The sequence below is a fragment of the Leptinotarsa decemlineata genome, unplaced genomic scaffold, assembly GCF_025532065.1.
Source record: "Leptinotarsa decemlineata unplaced genomic scaffold, Ldec_3_MD MMD2_tig00001719_RagTag_RagTag, whole genome shotgun sequence".
NCBI classification, from domain to species: domain Eukaryota; kingdom Metazoa; phylum Arthropoda; class Insecta; order Coleoptera; family Chrysomelidae; genus Leptinotarsa; species Leptinotarsa decemlineata.
In genome coordinates this window covers 6,298,010-6,310,037 of record NW_027412569.1, presented here as the reverse complement: position 1 = coordinate 6,310,037, position 12,028 = coordinate 6,298,010, and the positions used below count along the sequence as shown (strand labels likewise).

Sequence of the window (12,028 nt, the reverse complement as noted above, 5' to 3'; positions counted from 1 at the left end):
TGTATATATGTATACATATGTATATATGTGTGTATATATTAGTATAAGTATATGTATTCGTTTGTATATAGTATGTTTTGAATCTGCTAAAGTGACAAATTTGTATCTTCCTACTTATATGAGTCGTTTCGTGACTTGTCCCATAACTTGTAAAAGGTCTTTTACATTGACCAATAAAATATATATATCTATCTATATCTATCATTGCTTACCAAATATCATGAAGATGTCCCAAATAGTTTCGAAAATTATTGAATGAAACCATTATTTTTCTAAAACATCAACACCTTGTATTTTCGTAACAGAACAACCAATCATTATCAATAAATGTGAATTCACACCCTCCAAAATGTTATAACAAATAAACCTGTTATATAAGTCGAATGAATAAAATATTTTCATGGAATCTCCAACGAAGTAAATCGCCGATAATTTTCCAGTAAAACAGCGCGGATAGAAACCGTATATAAGACACGAAGCGCTACTTGTTGATATCATTTGGCTTCAGCCTATTTATTGTGTTGGGGTGTACTAGTTCTGAATCGACCAGACAAGGGTAAGTGTATTTTTGAGTTATTTATCAGTTGAAACTCATATGAAATCTATCAAGAAAAAAGCTATTTTTTGTTCACCTTAATCATGTATATTTAATGAAAAAAATTCGAAAACACATATTTGGGACACTTTGAAAAAATGGGAATTCTTTTTTCTCGATAGAATTATAAATTCTCCATATGCACATTTTGGTATGATTCACTAGTCGTAAACTAGCTCACAAATTCAGTTTTCTGAAATATCGATCATCTGGGTGGGTATTAAACTGAATCCTTATAAAAATTATACTTCTTTTCTCCGTTGGAAAATTCATAAATACAAACTATAATGAAATATTGATACTTTCGATGTATTCTTTTACTCATTCTCACACTGTTTTACATATTTTTGTACTTCTACTCTAGCTAAATCAAAATCTGAAATGTGTTTTTTAGTTGATTTGAAAGGGTTATATTTTTAGGAGTGATTAATTTTTTGGGAAAGAAAGTTTTTGGCTTTCTACTACTCTATCTGATACAAAAAAATGGATGAGAGAATCTTCCAAAGAAAGGAAGGATTGATCAATTTGAAAATAAGTAACTCTATACATGGATGTGTATATCATGCAAAGAAGTAACTTTCAGACACAAACTGAAAGAAAGTCCTCCTGAAACAGCTACTTCCATATAAACATTGAATTACATGAAAGAAAAAATTCTTTCGAAACAAATACTTCTATATGAACACTGAATTATACAGAAGATACTTTTCTCTATTCAGTTTGTTATTTTTAGTTATTTAGGTATATCAATTATGTAGAGCAAATTATTAAATGATTCCAAGTTGTTACTGAATTCAAATGACAGCAGAAATATTTATCTGACTGATTATTTACACCTTTCGAAAAAGAATGTCTATATACTCAACACTAAAAATATTGATAGAAAAAAAATAGGCTTTCACTCAAAATTTTATTTAATCTATCATCAAACTTTTCATATCAACTTTTCATCTCAGAAGAGGTATTTATGGAAGAACCATATTTAGAGGATATACAGGGTGTTTCTAAACATCGCCACATACGAAAGGGGGTAGTTCTTTGGCTTATTTCATAACTAAAAGTTCATATAAACATAGGTCCGCAAACGCTTCGTTACCGATTTACAGGGTGTTGAAATTACAAGATTTTTCTTGTTATTTCTTTGGAGCTCCTGCAGTTTTTGAGATATTGCTCTGGGGCGCCATCGTGCATAAACCAAATTTGATTTCTCAACAAAAGAGGCACGTTTTCGAGTAACAAAGGCAATTCGTGTTGCAAAAAATGTCTGTAGAAGCGACCATTAAGTCGACCAGGCAAAAAGAAAGGACCAATCAAATGATCCCGTAGTATACCAGCCCATACATTTAATGAAAACTGCTCTTGAAAATGTGCTTCTACAATTCCATGTGGATTTTCTTGTGCCCATATGTGGTTGTTATGAAAATTAATAATGGAATTCCTTGAAAAATTGGCTTCGTCAGTAAAAAGGATTTTACAGTCAAAATCGGGGTCATCTGCTAGTTTATTAAGGTACCACTGGCAGAAATTGATCCTCAAAGGGAAATCTCGAGGAAGAAGCGCCTGCACTCTTTGAATATGGTAAAGGTATAGTAGAAACTCGCGCAATATTCTCCAAATAACCTGATGACTAATATTCAAATGTTTACCGATTATTCTGGTGCTAGAAATGGGATGTTCTTCTATTTCATTTAGAACAGCTTCTTCGATCTGTGGAGTTCTAACAGTACGTGGTCTACCTCCGTCACATACCTTTTTATTAACACATCCACTTTCTACAAGACGCCTATGGATATTCGAGAATGTTCTTTGATCAGGTATTACTCTATTGGGATAGCGCTCCATGTACAAACGTCTGGCAAAACATTTATTTTGTATCGTAGAATCTACCAGCGGCGCACTGCAAAGAAGTTCAATAGGAACTGCAGGAATCGCCTTTAATACTCGAACACTTGCCTCTTTTGTTGAGAAATTTGATGTATGCACGACAGCACTCCAGCATATTTTTCTATTTTCTCTCGGAAGTGTTCACATGAAGTGTATGAGAACAACTGAATAGAGGTTTTTGTATTGTAAAATAAATAATTTCTACCAAAAATCTTTAATTTTTTTCTCGATAACGGTCGTAGAAATGAAAAGAGTTTGTAAACAAAAAAAGTTTCCAAATAAAACGGAAAATTCATTTTGTATTTTAGAATCTACCAGCGGCGCACAGTAAAAAAGTTCACGGGGAAAAAAAGGAACATGACTTCTGAAAAAATATCACCTTGTAGAATCAACAACCATCTGACAAAACCCATCTGACTAATGTATGCCCTATAACACAATCTAGATTCCAAATTTGAGCTCAATATCTCGAAAACTGCAGGAGCTCCAAAGAAATAACAAGAAAAATCTTGTAATTTCAACACCCTGTAAATCGGCAACGAAGCGTTTGTGGACCTATGTTCATATGAACTTGTAGTTATGAAATAAGCCAAAGAATTACCCCCTTTCGTATGTGCACGATGTTTAGGAACACCCTGTATATTGCGGTTCCATTTAATGCGCTGCCTGTTCCAAAAATGATGTGAATTTTCATTTTTCTCAAAAACTATTTATTTATTCATCAATTTCTAATTTGTTTTATCCGAAGTAGTACCCCCAAGATACAATACACTCGCGGCAATGTTTTTTCCAAACCTCGAATAAATTCTGATATTCACTTTTCGGTATGTCCTTGAGATATCTGAGCGATTCGGTATTTATCTCACCAATCATAGCAAAATGCCCCGCCCTTTCATGGGTCTTTTCGATCTTGGGAACAGGAAAAGTCGCAGGGGGCCAAACCTGGTGAATACGGTGGCTGACGCATGATTACGAACAAGCAATGACACGTGAGCAGATGCATTTTCGTGATGCACAAACCATCAATTGTTTTTCCACAATACCGAACGTTTTCTTCGTGTTTCTTGTCTCAAGCGTCGCATAACTTCAAGACCGTGACAAGACTATGTGCGAAGAACTCCTGATGCACCATGATATTCGAAGAAAATGGTAAGCAAACCCTTGAAATTTTATCGAACTTGGCGTGCCTCTTTGGTTTTGGCTCTCCTGCGCTCTTTTAGTGGAACGATTGATGTCATAACCATATACACATGATTCGTCACCAGTTATCTGGATTGCCGTTGACGTCAATCAACAACGACGGTTTTTTTTGGTCAAAACTCAGCAATTTTGGATCGAATTTCGCTGAGACACACTTCATGGCCAGAATTTTCGAAAAAATTGCATGGCATGAGCTAACCGATGTGCTGACATCCTCAACAACGTCTCTGATAGTGATTATATGATTCTATATAACAATTTTTTTCACTTTCTCAACATTTTTATCGATTCTAGATATGGTGGGGCGTCCAAGGCAAGCGTGTTCATTCACATTTTTCTGACTCAGATTTGATGATATTATTGTGATGATTTTGATTCAATTCAAAGTTAATTTGCTTATTTTCAGAGCATGTTGATGAAAGTTCATTTTCAAAAATGTTTTTTTTACAATAATTCATTTTCATTTTCAATTCGCAGACCATAGCTCATGAATTTTTTTTTTCAATTCCAAATTTTGCAGTCTTTGAAGTTCTGAAGTCTTGACACCTCGTGTTTCTTATTTCAATCACCTTCTTACATTCTATTGCAATTTTTGGAAAAGGAAAATTTTGGCTTCCTACTCCTTTATCATTATACAAAAAACTGTGGTAATCTTCAGAATAAAAAAAATCAATCAATTTCCAAATAGACTCTTCACGAAGATGTGAAGTACACGCAAAGAACTAATTTTCAGACAGAAACTGGAAGAAAAAGCCCTTTTGAACAACTACTTTCATGTAAACATTCAATTGCCCTATAAAATACTCTCGAAACAACTACGATTATATCTCTTTTCTCTATTCAGTTTGTATTCTAAACATTCGTTATGGAATCGAATCAGATATCATTCACAGGATTACTACACAATATACTAAATGGGAGAGATAGAGATGAAATTACTTGCTTGTAACATTGTCACCCCCACTGGTGGACATCCGATGTTTCGGAATGATGCACCTGCCTTATTTCCTCTTCAGCACCAATCCGAATAACTTTACAACATCAATAAAATTATGACTTCATGTCATGGGTTGAATCTACCCATGTCACCGATGGCAGTACGTAATTACATTCATTCCCTCATTTGATTCAATCCCAGCCAAAGGAATCTTGTTTGAATTGAAAGGGATTGAATCATTTCTATATTTCATTGTGCCATTCTTCATTTTGCTTTCAATTTCTTGCAAAATTGTCAAGTGCGTTAACGCTGATATTCAGTTTTTACAGGGTTCGCTGATTTTACTGAAAGGTTACAAACGACCACCTATTTTTGTTGTTCAGTATGGATGGGAAGGAATTCAGAATAGAAGGTGAGTATTTACTTGAATACTAGTGTGAATATATTGAGAAATTATTTTGGAATGCTAAAATTTCCAAGCCTTATTTTCCGAAACAAGAGTGGCAAATTTTTATGACAACTACTGAAAGAAATTATCTGTGCATTATCTATGCACTCTGAGAAATATCATGTTAAAAAACAATATTTGTTTCGGGCTGCTCAAACTGCTCAAAACTTTTTTTAATGACTTTGCTGGTCACTGATGAGAAACCCTAATGAACTTATTGGAAAATCTAGGGTTCTTTCGAAAATGTTATCGTTTTCTTTGATAAGAAGATTGGAACATTGAAAATAAATTGAAGTATCTATACTCTGCAGAACGCTAACAGACTGTTTGAACAAAATTTTGTGATTTCATTTCCATTCGCCACAGCTAATAGGCTGATTTATAATAATTTACCGGTTCCACCATAGTTTTGTATGGTAAACAAAATTTACGTATAATTGATATTGATAAACTGGAACTGACAGCTACTATCTGAAGCGAATGTCGTCAAACGATTTCGTTTTAATGAATGATAATTTTTATTTTGAATCTGAAAATAATAATATTTCAATAACTTATCATAAACCCTTACTTTTCTTTCCACTAGGATTTATTTTCAACATCCAATATTGACGGTTTTTTCATGTACAATGATTGAAATCACAGAATAATTCCATTCGGCTTTCATACTGTATATATATATATATATATATATATATATATATATATATATATATATATATATATATATATATATTGCAGCAAGTAAATGAGTACTGTTTTAAGTTAGTACAAGCTTTCGGAAAATTTTATTTCCATCATCAGGGAAACTAAAATAATATAAGTTTTACAGTAAAATCAAAAAATATTACATGCTCATGACTTACATCTTATGTGAGGATGGTTTCATTGATGTTGAAGAAGAAATGGTGAGATATTGGCGAAGATGAAACTTGATATACAATTCTGAATGATTAAAAAATTTTTTTTATAAATATAATATCTGTCAGACCGTTATTCACCTCGTGTGCGCAGGATTCAAATGAACAAGTCTGAGGTTAGAACTTTGAAAAATGACAGAATGACTTCTGACAAGTGATAGGAGAGCTTAAAATTTCACTAGGAGTACCAAGTGTACTCTAGTTTATAATGTAAAATTTATGTTTGGTTTGAAATTCATTTCATGATTGGGTTGAAATTGAGATTTGTTATACAATGGAATTGTTCAAATTGATATTGTTCTTATAAAAGTTCTTGTCTAGAGTCAATAAGTAGGAATGAATTTCACTTAAGTGATTAATATCTGTTCTTTTGTTCATACAATTGTTATTTTCAAAAATGTAAGACATTTTTAGAAAGGACCTCTCAACTGACCTTGATTCAGTGGTTAATATTTTCATTGAGTTATAATCCATATGGTGGTCAAACTTATTAACATGGTCTGCTAAAGAGCATCTTTCTGGATGTAATCTACAGTCACTTTTGTGCGAAGTAATTCTAGCACCTAATGATCGCGAAGTTTGGCCAACATATATCTTATCACATGATTGACACGGAATACTATAAACAATATTCACTTGGTTTATTAATGGAACCTTGTCTTTGACTTTGCTATGTATTGATTTTATGGTAAGTACCGTTTTATTGGCTATTTTAATGTTCGGTAAATTCTGAAATATCCTAGATAGTTTGGGAGTTATCTCCTTAATGAAGGGTAAGTTTGTGAAAATATATTGGACTGGGACATCACCATTGATAGAGTGGATAGTTAAATTGGTAGTTAAGTCATTGTTTTCTAGAGATGTTGGTTTGAACAAAATATTATTCATCAACCGAATGGGATAAGAATTTTCTATGAAAAGATTCGAAAGAGTTTTGAGGTTTTCATTGTAGAAACTTGTATCTGAGATTTTTAGCACCCTATTTTTTAGTTGTTTGACCAAATTCACTTTCGTAGAATGTTTGTGATACGATAGGTAGTTCAAGTTTCTTTTTTGTTGTTTCATCAATGTAGTAACTATCCTTTAATTCTTCAAATTCTTTGAATTCTTTAAAAGATAGTAACTACATTGATGAAACAACAAAAAAGAAACTTACTTGCTATAATGGTATCGCTCCAAGGTTCTATGCTTTGCCCAAAATACATAAACCCACACTATCGGTGAGACCAATCGTAGTCTCTATAGGCGCACCTACTGAAGCTTTACCCCTAGTTTATAAAAACGCAAGGTAACGAGGTATTCATTGGATTTAAAACCGAGTATTCTTTGCTCTTCCGGCAAGCTCTGCTATTTTTGATGCCATTTGTTACGAGTTACTTGTGTGAGACTGGATTTCCTGAACTCATGTACATAAAAAGTAAATATAGAAGCAGAATAAGTGTTGAAGAGAAATTAGGATTGAAGATAAGTTCCATCACTCCAAATGTTGATATTTTAATCACAGGCAAACAACAAACTCCGCACTGAAGACTATAAAAGTATATTTTGTATGATGATTAATGTTTTGCTGACTTTTCAATAATTTTTTATTTGTATGTTTTTAGACCTATGAGTAATAAATAAAACTGTTAATCAATACCAATTTAATCTTTTTATTACTCCTTTATTATAAGCATGTTATGAATAAACAAATATCTAACCATTAAATATAAAGTTTTCTCAGGAATTTAATTGAAAAAGCTTTTGAACACTTTCAGAAGAATAAGTATTTTATTGAAATATTTAGGTCTGGTGGTTCGCCAATATTTCTCAAAAAATCAAGAGGTATGCAGGTGCAAAAAGGTTGGGAACCCCTGATTTAATTAAATTTGAATCTTATTATTTACAATTGAATTCTGTGAAGTAACTGGAAAATGAAAAGTTTCAATGTAATTTGAATATTTTTCATCTTTCTAGGGCCTAATAAAAGCTTTTTTTAAGTTTATTTTATATTAATTTTCAGTAACTAATAATTGTAACTAATTTGTATTTTTTCATATTGAATATCAGGTTCTTCTATGTTGCACCAAAATCGTTCTGTTAGCAAGAAGGGAGTACACTGGATTTGAGGCTGTCATTCGGGCTGAGTATTGCGAAAAGTACGGCTCATGAAGGTCTATTCCTGTAACAAAAATCAAATATCTGCTTTCAAAGATGACTAAAATACAGCATTGTCTTCATCTTAAATGTGTCACACTTTATATAAAATTATACTTCTATGGTCTCATCCTCGATATTACACTGTAAAATGTGATCTCTTTGGATGAGACTATTAGACCGGGAGCCCGTGACAGAAATTTTGACCCCATTTTTTACGGTGTGCCTTTTTCAGAGGAAATATTTACAGCTACAAGCAACGGTATTAAGCGTTGAACGAATTTTTTTCTAATGTTACACATACTTAAACGTCAAGTCTAGTTTGCATAAAAAAAAGCTTTTTTGACCACCATTTTACCGTCTGCCATTCATGCGACCGGAAGGCTAGGTTACACAACCCACAGATAAAACAATTGGCAGACGGTTATATGGTGTTCCGGCTAAAACATGAATTTTTCATTTATCCAAAAAAAAGTATTAACTGAAATCAATTTTTTACCGTCTGTCAAGCACAGCGTAGACTAACAGTAGCATGAAATGAACGAATTTTCAAAAGGCAGACGGTTTGCCGGTGAATTGATAATTTATAGGCATTAGTCAATTAATAATTTTTGTACAGTGTCTCTGAACCATTTTTTATCGTCTGCCTCTTGAATGTAATGAAGTTTCATAATTAAAATGTCCTGCGACAACTGTTGGGATACAAATTGGCAACGTTTTGAGTATATGCAGACGCGAATGAACTTGCAAAAAAAATAATAACTTTTGCCAACATTTTACCGTCTGCCATTGTGTCCTTGCAATATATATGATTCTCAAGTAGATGAATTGTCAATTGGAATACGAATTGACCGTGTTTATACAACTGAAAAAAATATTTTTTCATTTGTTAAAAAAAGTAATAATTCTGACCAAAGTTTTACCGTCTGTCATTGTTTCCTTGCAATATATATGATTATAAAGTAGACAATTGTCAATTGGTAGACGAATTAACTCTGTTCATACAAGAGAAAAATATTTTTTAATTTGCAAAAAAAAGTAATAACTTTGATCAACGTTTCACCGTCTGCCATTGTTTCCGTGCAATATATAATTATTGAATAGACGAACTGTCAATTGACAGACGAATAGACCGTGTTTAGAAGAGAGTGGTAGACAATTTTTTATGACACAAGTGTCAATATTACTTCATAGGAGATTTTCATCAATTTCAGTGGAGAACACCCCTGAAACGATACAACTTCCATTACCACTTTTTGCAGCAGTTGATTTGGTGAAGTGGGAATAAATAATGATGAATGTACGAGATTTAGAAATACATAAACACTATTTTTATTACAATATCGACATAAGAACTGAATAACTCTCATCTGATTCAATGATTTCTTGCCTTCTGAATCATCATCATCATCATTATCATCATCATCATGATCTTCAGCAATATTTTCATTTCCCAAATCTGCAACTTTCTTATCATTGAGCTGAGCAAATTCAGTAGGATCTACAACAAAAAAAAGGTAGTAATCTAATAATCAATTTTTGTGATACAGTTTAAAGGATGTGAAAAGAGTGCAAAATTATTTAAACGATACGTGAACATATGCTACTACATTTATTCAATTTCGATTAATTACGTGAGGTAGCATTTTCGATATTTTCGTGCTGGATTTTCATTTCATCGAGTTCTCATAATTTCTCAAATACTTACATACCTGCAGATGTTAATATAATTTTCTTGAATGTTTTCAGGCGTATCAGGTCCTTCGAACCAGTTAAATGTATACTGTCCATTATCATTGTGACACCAGCCATAATTTATTGGGTCTAATTGAGATGGACTTTTTTCAAAAGAATTGGTCCACATGTTTGATATATATGCTGTTCTTCAAATTTGTTGTTGCAACTCTCTGGCACATGGTAGTAGATTGGATGCGTCAAATATCCGAACTCTCACTTCATTCTTGAGACTTTGGATAACTTATATTTGGTTGTTGCATACATACGGAACACAAATTCTTCGATTATTGGTGCAGTGTCGGCAACCAAAAAAAAAAAACGATTCGCCAAGCCTGCAAAAGCTTTTTCAAACTTTACGTTGCCCATAAACGAATGTAACTTACAACAAAATTTATTAAATGGTCAAAAATACTGAGTGCGCATATAAGCAAAACTAAAAAAAAATATGGCTCTTCTTTGGCACCCAAAAAAAAAATCATAGTACAAAAAAAATTGGAATCAGTACAAAGTATGGCCTCCACGCTGGTTTATTACGGCCCTACATCTATCGTGCATCGACAAAATGAGATTGTCAATGTCTTGTTGAGGTACATTTGCCCATTCAGCGATTAAAAGCTCTCTCAATTGAAACGTTGTGTGAATGTTCCTCATATGCGGAGTAATTCTTCGTTGAAGCATGTCCCATACATGCTCGATGGGATTCAGGTCCGGTGATTGTGCTGGCCATGGCAATACATCAACTCCTTCGTTGGTGAGCCAGTCAGTCACTAGACGCGCGACATGTGGACGAGCATTATCGTGCATAAGGTGGAAGTTTTCACCAACAGCACCAGCAAACGGACGGACGATAGGTAGAAGAATGGTGTCGAGGTACTGTCAAGCTGTGAGGGAGCGATTTGGAAAAACGAGATCGGTTCTGCCGCCGATCATGATTCCGCCCCATAGCGTTACTATACCACCTCTGTATGTGTGGACTTCCTGGACGTGTCTCAAACGTTCATTATTTCCAGGTCATCTCTACAGTCTTACTCGACGAGAATCTGGATGAAATTCAAATCTGGATTCGTCTGCAAACAAAACTGTGGCCCAATCATTTGCATCCCAGTTTTGATGTTCTTGACACCACTCTAATCTTCTACCGCGATTGCCTCTCGACAAAGGTGGACATCTAAGTGGCCTTCTGTTGTGGGGATCTGCTTCATGCAGTTGATTTCTGACAGTATCACGACCAATGGTTACTTGGTGCGTCTGCTGCAACACGTTAACCAACTCAGGTGCTGTGATTGTCTTCTTGCGGTTAAGACCAAAAATCGGTCTTGAACTGCAGTTGTAGCGCGTCCTCGCCCTGGATGTTGTTCGGCTGGACTGCCAGTTTCACGGAAACGCCGCCACAATCGACTGATAACACTTTGGTAGAACCCCAAACGAAGAGCTACATCATTTTGTCGCATGCCAACTTGAAGAAGCCCTACAGCTCTTTTCATCTCAGCCAATGGTAAGTAATGGCGTTCCATGTTAAAGCACAATATTTCCAGTTTGATTGCTGAGCAAGAACTGCATAGAATGTACAAACTCGACACTTTCAGATTATTCATTTTAGCCGAAAACCTACAGTTTGTAAAAAACTTGATGAAAGATTAGTTACCGTTTTTGCAGGCTTTGTTCAACCCATAGAAATCTACAGGGTGGTCGAGTGTACCAATTTAATCGAAATTAAACGACCTCATGCATTTATTTTTATGATATTTAGTATGTTATAAAAATATCCCTAGACTTTTCCGATGTGTGTATATTGCAAGGAAACAATAGCAGACGGTAAAATGTTGGTAAAAGTTTTTTTCAGTTGTGTAAACGCGGTCTATTCGTCCACCATTAATTTTTCTCTGAATTTTTAATACTGAAGTTTATATCTTACCAAGTTTTGTATGGTAAAAAATGCAAACTAAAGTTAATGTTTCAGCATGAGTAACATGGAAATGAAATTCGTTTAACGCATAAAACTGTTGCTTGTGGCTGTAAATATGTCTTCTGAAAAAGGCAGACGGTAAAAAATGGGGTCAAAATTTCTGTCACGGGCTCCCGGTCTATATCTCGTATAATTGAGGATTGAACGTCCTTACAGGTAAGTTATTCAACCTCTTATCCTCAATAATCGACATTCATATCAGAAT

General features: G+C 33.9%; 1 protein-coding gene across 2 annotated transcripts in view; it reads left to right on the top strand.

Moving 5' to 3' along the window:
* The first annotated feature begins 420 nt into the window (after window positions 1-420).
* The window catches only part of Hdc (Histidine decarboxylase), a 50,792-nt gene continuing 39,184 nt past the window's right edge, over window positions 421-12,028 (top strand). Inside the window, exons 1-2 of one of the 2 annotated variants that reach the window (XM_074176378.1) lie at window positions 421-556; window positions 4,946-5,028. In XM_074176378.1, coding sequence (XP_074032479.1) covers window positions 5,001-5,028 — 28 coding nt within the window. In that variant the 5' untranslated portion in view covers window positions 421-556; window positions 4,946-5,000. The remainder of the gene's footprint in view (window positions 557-4,945; window positions 5,029-12,028) is intronic. The other variant, XM_074176379.1, reaches the window with a different exon arrangement.